A 17,115-nucleotide genomic window follows, 5' to 3' on the forward strand; every position below is an offset into this window, starting at 1 on the left:
GTTTCCACCATACACACACTTACTGTGGGACCTCTCTCTATGTCTCTCTCTCTCTCTGTCTATCCCCTTCTCTCTCTCGGTCTCTCTCTCTCTCTATCTCTCTCTCTCTCTCTCTCTCTCTCTCTCTCCCTGCCGCTGTAGCTCTCTCTCTCTCTACTCTCTCTCTCTCTCTCTCACTGCCTCTGTAGCTCTCTCTCTCTCTCTCTACTCTCTCTCTCTCTCTCTCTGCCTCTGTAGCTCTCCCTCTCTCTTTCTGCCTGGGAAGATGCATTTCCGGATTTCTCGTCCCCAGGTTAACTCAGAGCTGGAAAAGGATATAAAAATACTCCATGACCGCAGAGAGTTGTATCTACAGTGCCTTCAGAAAGTATTCATACCCCTTGACTTATTCCACATTTTGTTGTTACAGCCTGAATTCAAAATTGATTAAATATAATTTTTTCTCTCACACACAATACCCCATAACGACAGTGAGAACATGTTTTTAGAAATGTGTGCAAATGTATTACAATTTAGATCCGGAAATATCTCATTTACATAAGTATTCACACCCCCGAGTCAATACTTTGTAGAAGCACCTTTGGTAGCGATTACAGCTATGAGTCTTTCTGGGTGAATCTCTAAGTGCTTTCCACACCTGGATTGTGCAACATTTGCGCATTATTCTTTGAAAAATCTTCAAGCTCTGTGAAATTGGTTGTTCATCATTGCTATAGACAACCATAACATGATGCAGCCACCATTATGCGTGAAAATATGGAGAGTGGTACTCAGTAATGTGTTGTATTGGATTAGCCCCCAACATAACAACGCCTCTTTGTTTTCCGGACAAAAAGTTAATTTCTTTGCCACATTTTTTGCAGTATTACATTAATGCCTTATTACATGATGCATGTTTTGGAGTATTTGTATTCTGTACAGGCTTCCTTCTTTTCACTGTCAATTAATGTTGTTGATCCATCCTCAGTTTTCTCCTATCACAGCCATTAAACTCTGTAACTGTTTTAAAGTCACCATTGGCCTCATGGTGAAATCCCTGAGTGGTTTCCCTCCTCTTCGGGCAACTGAGTTAGGAAGGACACCTGCATCTTTGTAGTGACTGGGTGTATTGATACACCATCCAAAGTGTAATTAATAACTTCGCCGGTCATTGGAAAACCCCCCTGGTCTTTGTGGTTGAACCTGTTTGAAATGTACTGCTCGACTGAGGGACCTTACAGATAATTGTATGTGTGGGGTACAGAGATGAGGTAGTCATTCAAAGATTATGTTAAACACTTATTGCACGCAGAGTCCATTCAACTTACTATGTGACTTGCTAAGCACATTTTTACTCCTGAACTTATTTAGGTTTGCCATAACAAATGTGTTGAATACTTATTGACTCAAGACATTTCAGTTTTTCATTTGTAATTGATATGTAAAATGACATTATGGTGTATTGTGTGTAGGCCAGTGACAGAAAAATCTGAATCGTATGAATTAATTTGAAGTTCAGCCTGTAACACAACAACATGTGGAAAAGGTGTGTGAATACTCTCTGAAGGCACTGTAGGTCATTATATAACTGGAATGTGCCTATGTAGAGCACCAGGAATGAAGACGAGGACCAGAGTGGGTCATATTTGTCTCATGACAATAAAGAGCGATAGCAAGATAGCTTCGGGGTTCACGAAATTGGATTTGGGTACAGACCTTATTTCCTTAAATAAACCATGATAATGTGGCTTTCGTAGCCCGTATAATCCACAAATAGAACTGAGACATGGTAAGAAAAAAGCATTAAATGACTTCACTCCTATCAGCCTTCAAAAGGAGTGACGCAGGCTTTAGAGTTATGCCGGAAACAAGGGTTTTGAAGGCCCAAACTTGAGCCTCATTCTTGGGCGTGATGTGGAAAAAGTGAGATAGGGTGACAGTTACGGCTCATTCTTTGAGCTTGCAGATAACGTCACCGCTTCGGGCAGTCACCTGATCCACCTAAAAGGCCACTGAAATGCTTTCGTAATCAGGGTGACGACGTGTGTATTATATAGTATATGGCCATGACGCAATACGCCACACCTGCTACCAGTTATCAGGGAGGCTGTGGATTCAGATAGACACAGGAGTAGACAGTGCTTCCCTCTCCTTGTGATACAGCAACCCATTGAAGTGAGAAAAGCACATTGACGGAAACTTGCCCCGATTGGGGAATTTATCCGCTGCTTTGCGAGACAAAATGTGCTAATGGAAAACTATGTCGCTCCATCGTTTTGCTTATTGATTCTGGCAAGCAGGACATGTGCAATTTACACCAAAAACAACCTTCAGGCACCTCCAGAGGCTTGTATGGTTTTTATCCGTGGTCACTTCGCCCTGCTGGTTCCTCCTCCAGAACCACAAGCTCTCTCTCTGTCTGTGCTAACAGGACAGGTCCATTTGGGTCTAGCCACACACTGAAAACTTGGACAGGCTGCTTTTTTTCCATCCATAAAACTCCTCCCTCTGAAGTCTAGCTGTCTGAATATTTTCCTGAGCTCGTTAAGGGTTTTGACAATTCACACTTGTCCTTCCTGCACCAAAGACATACTGGGGTCATAGTATGGAAATCTGCACAGTGGGTCTGGTCAGTGTATGTTCTGACTGGGATATAAAACAATGTTTGGGTGGATCTGTGTTCACAAGCGTATGAAAACTGAACCGATACCTCAGTAAAAATCTCAGAGCTAACCAAGCATGCCAATGTTTAGATTGCCAACAAGCCGTTATGGCTTTGCACCATTTGGAAATGTAGGCAGCAATTTGACATGCATTTCAATTCTGCTCTCTGCTCAAACTCAAACACACCACAATACCGCTATCAATCCATCAAGCATTGGTGTTTAATTTTCCTTCTTTTGCGCTCCCAGTGTCTGCAGCCGGAAAAGTTGTGGTGGTTTCCGAGGAGACGGAGAAAAGCATGAAGGTGACTTGGCAGCCTGCACCCGGAAACGTTGTCAACTACCGGGTGACGTACAAGCCAGCGTCGGGAGGGCGACAGCTGGCTGCCAAGGTGCCTGGTGGTACCACCAACACCATCTTGAGACGCTTAACGCCCATGACCACCTACGACATCACGGTGCTGCCTGTGTACAAGCAGGGAGAAGGAAAAGCAAGGCAAGGAGTAGGAACCACACGTACGTTGGTCTATCATTAACCACAACTGAACTGTGCTCTGTGCTGCTTGCGTTAGCTTAGGGGAGTCCTGTGCAGTAGCTAGTTGCTGGAGGGTTATGCAGACTTGTATCATGTACTCATCATCAATCATCATCAACTACTAAATCTACGATAGGCCAGGAGAAAATGGGTCTCCAGAGGCCGCTAAGAACTAGCATTTTACCTGTAATAATCTAATATTTAGCCTAATGTTTAGCCTAATTTTACTTCCACTTTATAGTCATCTGCTTATATAGTCATCTGCTTATATCAAATCTTCATGTTCTCTGTTCCAGTGTCACCGTACAAAGCCCCTAGAAACCTGCAGACCTCCGAGCCTGCTAGGACCAGTTTCAGAGTGACCTGGGACCCCGCTCCAGGGGAAGTCAAGGGCTACAAAGTCACTTTCCACCCCATTGGAAATGATATAGACCTGGGAGAGCTGCTGGTAGGACCCTATGACAACACTGTGGTTCTGGAGGAGCTCAGGTAGGTCTATCTTTGGAATGTAAAGTACAGTGCATTCGGAAAGTATTCAGACCCCTTGACTTTTTCCAAATTGTGTTAGGTTACAGCCTTATTCTCAAATGGATTCAATTAAACAGGTTTCGCAAATTTTAGCTAGTTATAAAAATAGAAAACTGAAATATCACATTTGTATAAGTATTCAGACCCTTTCCTCAGTACCTTTTTGAAGCACCATTGCCAGCAATTATAGTCTTGTTGGGTATGACGCTACAAGCTTGGCACACCTGTATTTGGTGAGTTTCTCCCATTCTTCTCTGCAGATCCTCTCAAAATCTTGTTTCTCATGGTCTGAGAGTCCTTTAGGTGCCTTTTGGCAAACTCCAATCAGACTGTCATGTGCCTTTTACTGAGGAATGGCTTCCTTCTGGTCATTCTACCGTAAAGGCCTGTTTGGTAGAGTGCTGCAGAGGTGGTTGTCCTTCTGGAAGGTTCTCCCATCTCCACAAAGGAACTATAGAGCTCTGTCAGAGTGACCATTGGTTATTGGTCACCTCCCTGACCAAGGCCCTTCTCGCCTGATTGCTCAGTTTGACTGGGCGGCTAGCTCTAGGAAGAGTCTTGGTGGTTCCAAACTTCTTCCATTGAAGAAGCACGGAGGCCACTGTGTTCTTGGGGACCTTCAATTTTGGCACCCTTCCCCAGATCTGTGCCTTGACACAATCTCGGAGCTCTACGAACAATTCCTTCCACCTCGTTGCTTGGTTTTTGCTCTGACATGCACTATCAACTGTGGGAGCTTGTATAGACAGGTGTGTGGCTTTCCAAATCATGTCCAATCAATTGAATTTACCACAGGTGGACTCCAAATGGAAACAGGATGAACCTGAGATCAATTTCGAGTCTTATAGCAAAGGGTCTGAATACTTATGTAAATAAGGTATTTCTGTTTTTCTAAAATGTGTTTTTGCTTTGTCATTATGGGGTATTCTGTGTAGATAGCTGAGAAATGGTTTTTATTTAATCCATTTTAGAATAAGGCTGTAAATGTAACACAAATGTGAAAAAAGTGAAGGGGTCTGAATACTTTCCGAATGCACTGTATATCAGATGGTTTGTCACAGTTACTGTATTGCCTTGCAAAGATAGAATGAACTGTGCTGCTTTTTCATTATTTAACCAGTTTGTTGGGTCCGTCTATCAGTAATTTCTCTCAGACAAACTGACAAACTTGTTGAGATGAATGAAGTGTAACTGATTTAGTTGTTTTCTCACAGGGCTGGTACCAAGTACACAGTGAGTGTGTTTGGAATGTTCGAGGGGGGAGAGAGCCAGCCATTGGCTGGTGAGGAGAAGACCACTCTCTCTGACGCCCCTGAACCACCACTGTATGATGGAGGTAATGCCTCCTCTCAAACTCCTCCTACATGATTAATCATATAGCCAGCAACACCAGCCACACAGCACTTTTTACACAAGAGACTACACTGTAAAGTACTGTATTCACTTTATGCCCAGCCAATTAATAGGCACAGCGGCCATGTTGAAAAGTAAAAGGTCATGCATAAGGTGAATATTAGTCTGTAGGAATCGTATAAACAAGCTGTGATCCATTTTATAGAGGCAAAAGTGAAACAACACATTTTCCTCAAAGAACTCAACAACCCTACCCACTGGGCACACACTGGTTGAATCAACGTTGTTTCACCGAAATGTGTCAATGTTTTGTGATGTGGAGTAAATGTGGAAAATACATTGGATCAAGTCATCAACCAGTATTGTAAACATTGAAATTATGGCTTACCTTCAACTTAAATACATTGACTCAACCTGACTAACAGGTTTGAACATGAATCTAATTTCAACATAATCATTAAAACTATGTATACATTGAAATTGAGTTGAAAATTCCTCAAAGAAATGTAAAAAAATGCTCCTATATCCTATATTCAATATACTGTATATTGGGTGGTTGAAATTATGTCGAATTTTATAGTTGGTTAGACATTTTATTTGGCCTTGTTTCAATGTTGATAGTAAAATGGTATGTTTGATTCAACGATACAGTTTTGCCTAACAGTGACTCCTACTGGTATATGAAGGGTAATGCACTTCACTGCGAACAAGTCTACCATCCAGATGCCTATCCTCTATGTACCCTGCTAAGCTTTGGAAACAAGCTGTGTTCAATTCAGCTGAACTATCATGTCAACCCGTATCATGTCAGACACCGATCAGCTCCGTACTCATTAGCGTAGACAACCTAAATAACATTGAATAGTTTGAAGTAACTCCTCTAACTTTTCTTACACAAGCTGTATGTGAAAGTAAACTGACACGGAATCCAAACCGGCTGTGCACGTGCACCATCGCGCACTATCGTGCATACATTTATTTTGTCCCCCCACACCAAACGCGATCACGACACGCAGGTTAAAATATCAAAACAAACTCTGAACCAATTACATTAATTTGGGGACAGGTCGAAAAGCATTCAACATGCATGGCAATTTAGCTAGTTAGCTTGCACTTGCTAGCTAATTTGTCCTATTTAGCTGACTTGCTGTTGCTAGCTAATTTAAGATGGGAGAGGCAGGACTTGTAGCGTGATTTGCGTCAGAAATAGGAATGACTTCTATTTTAGCCCTTGGCAGCGCAGACGCTCATTGGCGCGTGCGAGCAGTGTGGGTGCAATAATTGAATAACATGGATTTCTAAATTTACGACGCTCGTGCACGCGACGTGTCCAGTCTGGTCAACATGTGAGTGTACAAAACATCAGGAACACCTTCCTAAAATTGAGTTGCACCCACTTTTGCACTCAGAGCAGCCTTAATTCGTCGGTGCATGGACTCTACAAGGTGTCACAAGTTTTCCACAGGGATGCTGGCCCATGTGGACTTCAATGCTTCCCACAGTTGTGTCAAGTTGGCTAGATGTCCTTTGGGTGGTGGCCCATTCGTGATACATACGGGAAGCTGTTGAGCGTGAACAACCCAGCACCATTGCAGTTCTTGACACACTCAAACTGGTGCGCCTGGCACCTACTATCATTCTCCATTCAAAGGCACTTCCATTTTTTGCCTTGCCCATTCACCCTCTGAATGGCACGCAATCTGTACACAATCCGTGTCTCAATTGTCTCAAGGCTTTTTACTTGTCTCCTCCCCTTCATCTACACTGATTGAAGTGGATTTAACAGGCTATATCAGTAGGGGATCATAGCTTTCACCTGGATTCACCCGGTCAGTCGTGGTCATGGAAAGAGCTTTGTTTATTTGGAGTGAGTTTGGGGTTATGTTGGTTACATTGACATCTGATTTGCCCAACAAAGGACCCCATCGTTTCGAACCCAATGTATCTTCCACGTTAATTCCACGTCACAATACGTTGACAAATTACATTGAAACAATGTTGATTCAACCAGTGTATGTGCCCAATGGGTAATGACCAATATGATTTGAAATTCCTTTTCTAATCTCCCTCATCATACTTAAGAATTTATACAGCACATATATTATATGCTGTGACTTCTGCGGCCATAACCGAAGTGTGGGACATATATCACACTGTCCATTTTTCATTAGGAAAATACGTTCTAATCCCTCTCCCCATAAAAACAGACGAGTTGCCCTAAATGCCTTTCCTCAAAGCTAATTGTCTCACCAAATAACAGATGTAACTACTATTCCATCTGTTGGCTGCTCGCTTTTTCATCATTTCGTCACTTTGGGTTCCTTTTTATTTTTCTGGATCCAGCAGCAGCTAAGAGCAGCAGAATTGACCCAAAAATATATAATCTGTTTGCAATTATAAATGTTTTACAACCTCACGGGTGTGAGCGCGCAGCACGGCACAGGGCAGTGAGTGTTAGGTGAGGAACGAGAGAGAGGAAAATGTTATGTGTTTTAAGGAAGGCTCCAGAGGCCAGTCCTGACCCTCAGCTGCCTGGAAGGCCTCCTCTAATAGAGAGCAGATTCAGTGACAAGACCCTGTCAGTCAGTCGCCCACAATAATATAATTTAATAGAGGAGGCAGAAAACCCCTTCTCCACCCCATAACCCCCTTCTCCTCACCCAGTACTCCTCAATTTAATCCCCCATCCTGATCCTGAGGGAGGACTGAGAGTAAGAGAGAAGAGAGAAGAGGGGATTAGGTGCACTAAAAGTGCCTAAAGTAATATGTACATCAGCCTCCCTCTCCTTTGAACACATTTTACAAGAGACAGTAATGAACATTTTTGTCTCCCGGTTTCCACTTTTAAAGTTTCTTTCTTCTCCCTGTAAATAAAAGATAACCTTCTCTTGAGTGACAGATACGTATGTGCTGCAATGCACAAGTTGTAAAGCTAACTTTGAATTTATAGTGCCATTAACAGAGACTGGACGTGAATTTATTGACTTGGCGAAATGCACATTGCAGTCAAAGGGCAAACATCTGGCGTGGCCAATAAATCTTCCCATCTTGTCTCTGTCCGATAGCCTTAGATCATTTTCTTTATTACGACTAACGAAAACAGACTGTAGTCTGAACGGCCGGCGGTTCAGACACTCTCGGACCCTCACACTCCGCTGGGCATCTGTTTATCTGTGGGTCGCATGGGGAGGGAAAGAGAAGTCTGTAAATCAAACATGTAACAGTGGCAGATTGCGCAATCTGTGCGTTGCTGCCACACCTGCGGTCTTAACAGACTGCGGACTAGTCCTTCTTCTCATCATGCAGGTGTCCAGGAACACAGCGAAGAGCTGTGCCAGTGAGGAATGCACAGTAGCTCTCACCAAGGAGGCCCTCGTATATATCACATCAGGAGGGCTTATTTTTTGTTGTTCCCCGGGGAGAGGCTGAGGAGTGGCCAGAGAAGAACACTCCTCAGACAGAGATCATCTCGGAAGAAAAGAAGACAACCATTATATTGACACCTGGAAATGAAATGTGTGATGATGAAAATGGCTTGTAACCCTGAAAATGGAATAGAAATGTGTTTTTACTGCTTGCTTGTAAAGAGACAGATATAGATGTGTTTGGGAATTCTGTGTGATGTTCTGTGAATCCATGTCAACAATGTCATGTCAATGACCTCTTTTCTTTCCTACTCCTTCACTTCCCTTCTCACTCATGCATTTTGAACACCTTTGCCCTCATAACTCCAGCTGTGTTATACCTGAAACTGCATGATAATAACTAGTGCCCCATCACTGTTCTGTACTGTCTCTCTGACCTGTAACCTCTGTTCTCTCAGATGTGGTGTGTAAGACCAAAGCCCGGGCTGATATTGTCCTGCTGGTCGATGGCTCCTGGAGTATCGGCCGCCTGAACTTTAAGACCATCCGCTCTTTCATCTCTCGCATGGTGGGAGTCTTCGACATCAGCCCTGACAGGGTCCAGATTGGTAGGTTAAACCCCAGTGTGCCTGAAGTCTCACAGGACATGCGCATTCCTGCAACCTGCTGCAGATATCACTATTGTGTCTCCACTCTTTAGTCATTTTCTAGGCACGATCATGTTGGAGGGTTATACAAGGCATCTGATCTGACAGAGGCTCCGTGTGTTTCTCTTAGGTCTGGCCCAGTACAGTGGTGACCCCAAGACTGAGTGGCACCTGAACGCCCACAGGACCAGGGCTTCCCTGCTGGAAGCTGTAGCCAACCTGCCCTACAAAGGAGGCAACACCCTCACTGGTACTGTACTCAATCTACAACCACAACCTCCATTCAGAGACTGTTGTATACCGTCAGTCCCATTTAAAGGTCTATCATGTTCAAGCTTCTATTGGCTATTTAGACGGCTACTGAAAGAAGTTCCAGTTCATAAACTTCCAAATGAAAACTGTGCTTCTGCTTTGGTTGTTGGCGGTTGGGCTGTTTGTGTGATAGCCAGAAGGTGAAGGAAACTGAATTGTATGCTCCATTATGCGAATAAAACTGAGTTGTTCCTAATCTCCTTGCTCTTTAGCTGCCTTGTTGGAAAGGCCTCTGAGAAATGATTAAACCATATAATCAGTGTGAATAATTGTTTCGTCTCTCGTTGCAGGTCTCGCTTTAAACTACATCCTCCAGAACAATTTCAAGGAAAATGTTGGGATGAGACCCAACGCTCGTAAGATCGGAGTGCTGGTCACTGATGGCAAGTCTCAGGATGACATCATTGCCAACTCCCAGAACCTGCGTGACCAGGGCATTGAGCTGTATGCCATTGGTGAGTCTCAGCCATCGTCACTAGGCAGTTTTACCTTTGCTCTATTTTGAGTAGATAGGACGTCTGAAGCTCCTTGTATCTGTCTTAACTCAAATAATGGCAGTTATCTTTGTCATCTTGAAGTACAGTGTGAATGCTCAAGTTGCCCCAGAATAATTCCTTACACACCTTTTCCATTCTCCACTTATCTTCCTCATTAAATATCTGTAATGTATCCTCAACCTGCTCTGAGGGGATAGCTGACTTGATGTCCCTGTTTGACTCCTCCTAGGTGTGAAGAACGCTGATGAGAATGAGCTGAGGTCCATCGCCACTGACCCGGATGAGATCCACATGTACAACGTGGCTGACTTCTCCTTCCTGTTGGACATAGTGGACGACCTGACCAACAACCTCTGTAACAGCGTCAAGGGACCAGGTACATTCAGGCCGGCATTACTGTACATTCCCTGCCGTGACAGTTAAGGTGGCAGTCTAAATAGGCTATGTAGGTTATCCCTCAAGGCTCATATTCACAGTGTCTCAGAGTAAAAGTGCTGATCTAGGATCAGTTTTGCATTTAAAATCATAATGAATAAGGGGGGGGGGGGGCCTGGGCCCATATTCTCAAACCATTTTAGAGTAGGAGTGCTGATCTAGGATCTGTCCATATAATCTTAATCATTATGATCTAAAAGGCTAAACTGAGCCTAGATCAGCACTTTTACTTTGAGACTCTTTGTGTATACGGGGGATGATCTCTGTAGCCAGCTGTGTTGTGTGAGGCTGTAGTTATGTAAACAGGGTTTAGGTCATGGCTAGAGGAGACCCTCAGTAGAGTAGCATGTCTGGTGCACCAGGGGAGACAACACAAGGAGCTGAAGGCCAGCCAACCACTGGGAATTATTTAGAATCTAAAGCCCTCTTTCCCCACCGATAGTTTATTTTTCCTCTCTAAAATGAGAAATAGTCTGCTCCTTAATCAAATTCAAAAGATGTAACTGAATACTATGTAGGGTAAATTTTTTAGGAAAGGCTTAGACTGTCTATATGTCTGTCTCCTGGATTTTCTGCAAGGGAGTTGTTTCCAGATCCTGCGAAAGTGGAAGTGTTGTTAGTACTTCTCCTTCAATTGTTTTAAATAAAATGTACTGATACATAAAGACTATATATTTAAGTGTTTTCAGACAAATGTAATGATGTAATCTTCCTGCGAAAGATGCAATGAGATCCTATGCTTAGGGTTGTTTTGACCCCCTCTTTTCCCTGATAGGTGGTGGCCCCGATGCGCCCACTGACCTGGTGACCTCGGAGGTGACCCACTACTCGTTCCGTGCCAGCTGGACAGGCCCTGAAGGTCCGGTGGAGAAGTACCGTGTGGAGTACATGACCTTGTCTGGACGCCCTCAGAAGGTTAGTACCCCTAACGTCCACCCGAGCGGTAACCATGACTAACCTCAAACTCCTCTGCCAATCCCCCTCTATCAGCCTCCCAGACCCCTCTGTCACTCCAACCCTGGGCCAGAGGATGGAAGCAAGTTGTAGTAAAGCCTATGTTCTGTGACTTACTTGGCTGAATAAAGATGAAAGAGATTACATTAGAATTCATTGTTACCCCACACCTAACTTTGACTGCAGGGTATTGGCTCCAGTGTACTAGCATGGGGTAGGCTAGCTGCTAGATCCACTTCCAACTCCTGGGACTCCAATTTCATTTAAAAAGTGTTTTAGTCCAACTCTCATGGTTTGGTGAGGCAGTGGTCTAGTATGTGATCTAAGTTGTTTTTGTGTTTGGCTCTTATAGAAACGCACACTGGTTTGAAAACGGTAGAGTTTGGTCAGAGTTCTACAACTTAATTTGTGGTTCAATTGAAACCAGATGCATCAACACAGGAAAAACTTATAGCTGTAGTTTGTCTTGTTTGTCCGCCAATAGAAATAAACCTTTCCAATGCAAGTGAATGGGTTACGTAAAATAGACATTCCAAGTCATTCTCCATTATCATGCTGTGTTCGCCTGGTTCATGTGCACTCTTGTTGTCTGGTTGTAGATGTTTGTTGATGGCTCAGTGACCACAGCCATGCTGCCCAACCTGAACCCTCTGACTGAGTATCTGGTCAACGTCTACTCTGTCATTGGAGAGGAGAGCAGTGATCCACTGAAGGGGACTGAAACCACCTGTGAGTCCTAATCTGTTTTTCTGTGCTCTTCTTTGATCCTCTACCCCCCTCCAGCACTACACAGCTGATTCAAATAACTAACTCATCATTAAGTTTTGATTATTTGAATCAGCTCTATAGTGCTCGGGCAAAAAACAGTCCTGGGTTGCCCCAGGACTGAGTTTGAGAAGCCCTGCACTATACTGTACCTGTCCATTACTGTGCTTCAACATACCTGTGTCCCAAACGTAATCCCTGTGGGATCAACTAATGGACATCTTTGGGACTGTAAAACAAACATTCTTCCAGTATATTAAGCACACCCTGTTCCTGTGATGCTTGTGTGGTCCCTGTGTTCAACATTAAAGAAAAAACTAAACTGATTTGTTTATGGTACGATATGAGGCTTAAAGACAGCATCATTGTAATAACAAATATATATATGCGCCAACTCACTCTCTGCAGCGAGAATTAAGTGTTTCTTTAACATTGTTCTTCAGCTTTACTTTATTTGTACTCTAGAATAGCGTGATTTTATGAAGCAAGTCATTTCTCCATAAAAGCGGCCATAAAATAACTCATTGTTTAGTTCTCACCATATGAAATCTGCATGACTGCGTCTCACTGCGAACATGCCGTTTTGGATGGTATTGTGTGCGCGTGTGTGTTTGTGTGCATGTGTGTTTAGAATCTCACAGTGTTCACCTCTCCCTGTTTCCCTGTCCAGTGCCCCTCAGCGCGGTGAGGAAGATGACCATCTACGAGGAGCGTCCCACCACCATGAGGGTGAAGTGGGAGGAGGCAGTGGGCGCCACGGGCTACATGCTACTCTACAGTGCCATTAATGCCACCGAGCCCTCTGTGGACAAAGAGGTGAGAAGGCCGGGGGCCAGAGAGAGAGAGGTCTGGCTGGGACTCCAGGCCAGACCAGCTGTGGAACTGACACAGTCAAAGTCTCCACTACACACACACACACACACACACACGTACACACACACACACACGTACACACACACACACACACACACACACACACACACACACACACACACACACACACACACACACACACACACACACACACACACACACATGCTGCCAATGACCAAATACACCGGTCCCCTGCCAATTTCTCCTGACAGCATGCAGATGTCAGTTACAAAGTGAGCCGTGTTTTAACTCTCGTTTTACGGACACCGAGTCAACAAAACACACAATTATTGAGACTCAGAGGGATGCAAGGATTTATTTGCTTACTGTGACAGGATATTAGTCCCGGAGGTGTCAAATCCAGAGGGTAAGATCGTCTGTAGTATTGGCAACACTTAGATCGTTTCAGCACACTGGACACCACCAAAGATTTGTAATCTGTTCATCTAAACTGCCTGTCTGAATGACAGTAAGCCTTGTAAAGGTTTGTTCCTAAGGTTTGTTCCGTTATGGTCCTCCCCTGCAGATAAGAGTTGGAGAGGACACGACTGATGTCCAGCTGATGCAGCTGATCCCCAACACAGCTTACACTCTGTCCATCTTCGCCCTACATGGAGAGTCAGCCAGCGACCCCCTCACCAAGCAAGGAGTCACACGTACGTGCAGTGAAGAATTCCTCTACATTCACATTAATGTTCATGTTTTACTATCTGTGCTTCATGGACGGTAAAGGACGACAGGTCCTTACTCTTACAGAGTAAACCAGGGCTCCTCACTCCCAAGTTTATGGAACTGAAGTGATTAAAGGAATAAAATATGAATTTAGTAATCCTCATCTTTCTGTCCCTCTGTCCCCTCCATAGTGCCCATGCCCCCTGCTGGAGAGCTGAGGGTCAGAGACGTTACCCACAGCGCCCTGAAGATGAACTGGGACGCAGCACCCGGAGCCGTCCTCAAATACATCATCACCTACAAGCCTGACGAGGGAGAAGCCAAAGAGGTGAGACTCAATGGTCACAATACGTCTGTTGGATACAGACGGTAGTGAAAGCAATACTCAGCACCCTAGATAGATACTCCCCCTGGGACTGAGGTATAGGCCTAGCTAGCCCACCTACTGGTGACAGCAGAATCCAGCTCCTGTGCTTAGTCCGTTCTCTGTTTATGCCATAATAAGCCATGATAGTGATCCTGGATAGAGAGCTAGATACTTTTTACAGATAATTTGAGGTATGACATTAGACAGCATAATGTGAAAGGCAGCTGGTGAGAGGGGTATGCAGGGGACCTCTGGGGCTTTGCTTTTGGACCAGGTACCTGGTGGAATGATCACACCACTGTCGGCAGGAGATGGGGAGAGCAGGTCCCTGCCCCGCATCCTGGGATATAAATCACATGGCGGTACGCAAATCACATGTCCCTCCATTGGACTTAAGAGATGAAAAGCACATCTACGCGTCTGATTGGGATGCCGTGGCGGTGGTGGAGGGGAGCGGTGGCTAACCTCATGCCCAGAAAGTGGCAGCGGTCTGGGCTAGCTGATGGATGATGACGCAGGCCTGGATTAGCAGCTCCAGCACTCTTCCTGACACTGAGAAAACAGGAAGGGCTCTTCTTCTGCATCCAAGAAAGAACATTTGCTGTGGCTTTATGATCCAGAGCCCCTCGCAAAGAAGTTTCTCCCCAAACAACTCTGAATGCAAAAACAATAAGCCAAAAGAAAGACAGGGATTCCGGATTAAGGAACATTAGGAATGGTGTGGTCATGAGATTCCAGCAGTGGTGGAAAAAGTACTCAATTCTCAATTGTCATCTTAATAGAAAATGACTCAAGTAAAAGTGAAAGTCACCCAGTAAAATACTACTTGAGTTAAAGTCTAAAATTATTTGGTTTTAAATATACTTAAGTATCAAAAGTAAAACTATAAATAATTTAAAATTCCTTATATTAAGCAAACCAGACTGCACAATTATTTTTTATATTTTTTATTTATTTACAGATAGCCAGGGTCACACTCCAACACTCAGACATCATTTAAAAACAAAGCATTTGTGTTTAGTGAGTCCATCAGAGCAGAGGCAGTAGGGATGACCAGGGAAGTTCTCTTGATACGTGTGCGAATTGGACCATTTTCTATCCTGCTAAGCATTCAAAATGTAATGAGTACTTTTGGGTGTCAGGGAAAATGTATAGATTAAAAAGTACATAATTTTCTTTACCAATGCAGTGAAGTAAAAGATGTCAAAATATAAATACTAAAGTAAAGTACAGATGCCCCCAAAAAGTTGTACTTTAATGTATTTTTATTTAAGTACTTTACACCACTGGATTCCAGAGGCATGAAAAGCAATGGAGAAGTTAATGGTGCATTTTGAAGAAACAAAAACATACTACTGCTTCTACTTTGACAGAATATTTGTTTTGTTCATTGTTTATCCCTCTCCACCTCTGGATGTGCTGAGGATTTAAACATTTCCTGTGAAGGAAGTGAAGTTTACAGACTGTCTCGCCGGATGTTTACAAGGTCGCCCAGAGTTCTCTCACAGATTCTTTGGAACTCATCATCGAGACCAGAATGAGACTTTGGAAGCCTTTCAACGTGGCCTTGATGATGACATTATTACTCATTATTACTAACCCTAACCCTTCATTTACAAAAAAAAAAAAGTTGTCATTCAGCTGTAGATACAAGCACGCTTTAAAACCTAATATCTGTCACACAAAGAAGCTTGATTTTAACGAGGATGATTTCTTGGTCTGCAGCTTGAAGTGGGCGGAGGCGTGACTGCCAAATACCTGGACAACCTCATCTCTCAGACTGAGTATGACCTTGCTGTTACACCCATCTACGACGAGGGAGCTGGCAACCCCATGCTCAACACAGCCATCACAGGTACAGTACAGTTACACAGCTTAGTACTGGGTTAACACACTGGGTTTACACTCCATGGAAGTCCTACCCACTAATATATAGTTGGTAAGGCCTGACCAGGAAGAACATTATTGATGGTATGGCAATCTCACCAATATCATTTTCCCTTTATTCTGTCTAGATGTTGTTCCTGCTCCCAAGAACCTGCGTTTCTCTGAGGTGACCCAGACCAGCTTCAGAGCTCACTGGGACTATGGGGCCCCTGATGTGGCCCTCTACCGTATCGGCTGGACCAAGAAGGGAGAAACCAACTTCCAATATGTAAGAGCACTAGTATTACTGATTCTCATCTTTTAATATACAACAAAACCTGTCGAATGAGGCAAAACATTTGGCCAAAAATGTCAACAAACCCTTACAAGCAAAGCAATTGATGGCTTTGGGTAGTTTAAAGTCTTACTGGTGTTCTAGCTCCTTAAGGTCCATTGTGTTGTGTCTCCCAGGCCATCCTGAACAGTGATGAGACCAGTAATGTGTTGGAGAACCTAGAGCCAGACACTCTGTATGACGTGTCCGTCACCGCCATCTACCCTGACGAGTCTGAGAGTGAAGACCTGCTTGGCAGCCAGAGAACATGTAAGTCCATCATCTAATCTAATGCCACCGCAACACATCAATCAAGATACATAGTTGTAGATTCCCATCAATGCCCGATGAGATTTACTAATAAGAGCTCATTATATTTCTGTTTCTCTCTCCAGTGTCCAAGGTCATCATCACGCCTGGTAAGTTTGTTTGTTGCAATCAAGGAAAAACCATACAGCACTCCGAGAGAGCATGCATTTGAATCAAATACATTCCATTTTGTTCAGCAAATTTCACAATCCAGAAGGTAAAATGTGAAGATGATCTGTTTTGGTTGGATGTGTGTTTAAGTGGTTGTTTATGTTGTTGTGTTTGTTCCCAGCCCCCACAGGCCCTCCCCAGAACCTGCAGGTGTTCAATGCCACCACCACCACTCTGAACGTCAAGTGGGACCACGCCCCTGGTCGTGTCCAGAACTACAAGATCACATACGTCCCAACTGCCGGAGGCAAGACCCAGTCGGTAAGAACCAGCCAGTAGCCACATGGCTCAGCTTAAGCATCACAGTCCCAAGTCCCAAGCCTTTCATGGTGCTAATTGTTTAATTCTAACCATCCTCTGGATGATGAAAGGAAAAGGAACTCTTTGAGGATCACGTCCATGGAGGCCTTGTAGCACGACACACAATCACCTTGTTCGTGTGATAGACAGATCATATAAACCTATGAGAGTCTCCCACTGAAATACCCCC

General features: G+C 44.0%; 1 protein-coding gene across 1 annotated transcript in view; it reads left to right on the forward strand.

Annotated features, from left to right (window-relative positions):
* Nucleotides 1-17,115, forward strand: part of LOC139383512 (collagen alpha-1(XII) chain-like) — a 71,937-nt gene that overhangs the window by 24,949 nt on the left and 29,873 nt on the right. The window contains exons 15-31 of the mRNA XM_071128077.1: nucleotides 2,892-3,158; nucleotides 3,474-3,666; nucleotides 4,920-5,041; nucleotides 8,882-9,031; nucleotides 9,201-9,320; nucleotides 9,673-9,837; nucleotides 10,109-10,255; nucleotides 11,090-11,229; nucleotides 11,868-11,997; nucleotides 12,704-12,849; nucleotides 13,433-13,562; nucleotides 13,770-13,906; nucleotides 15,671-15,800; nucleotides 15,961-16,100; nucleotides 16,283-16,415; nucleotides 16,541-16,564; nucleotides 16,747-16,886. Of these exons, the coding sequence (XP_070984178.1) occupies nucleotides 2,892-3,158; nucleotides 3,474-3,666; nucleotides 4,920-5,041; nucleotides 8,882-9,031; nucleotides 9,201-9,320; nucleotides 9,673-9,837; nucleotides 10,109-10,255; nucleotides 11,090-11,229; nucleotides 11,868-11,997; nucleotides 12,704-12,849; nucleotides 13,433-13,562; nucleotides 13,770-13,906; nucleotides 15,671-15,800; nucleotides 15,961-16,100; nucleotides 16,283-16,415; nucleotides 16,541-16,564; nucleotides 16,747-16,886 (2,414 nt within the window). The remainder of the gene's footprint in view (nucleotides 1-2,891; nucleotides 3,159-3,473; nucleotides 3,667-4,919; nucleotides 5,042-8,881; nucleotides 9,032-9,200; nucleotides 9,321-9,672; nucleotides 9,838-10,108; nucleotides 10,256-11,089; nucleotides 11,230-11,867; nucleotides 11,998-12,703; nucleotides 12,850-13,432; nucleotides 13,563-13,769; nucleotides 13,907-15,670; nucleotides 15,801-15,960; nucleotides 16,101-16,282; nucleotides 16,416-16,540; nucleotides 16,565-16,746; nucleotides 16,887-17,115) is intronic.

Source organism: Oncorhynchus clarkii, chromosome 25, assembly GCF_045791955.1.
Source record: "Oncorhynchus clarkii lewisi isolate Uvic-CL-2024 chromosome 25, UVic_Ocla_1.0, whole genome shotgun sequence".
NCBI classification, from domain to species: Eukaryota; Metazoa; Chordata; class Actinopteri; order Salmoniformes; family Salmonidae; genus Oncorhynchus; species Oncorhynchus clarkii.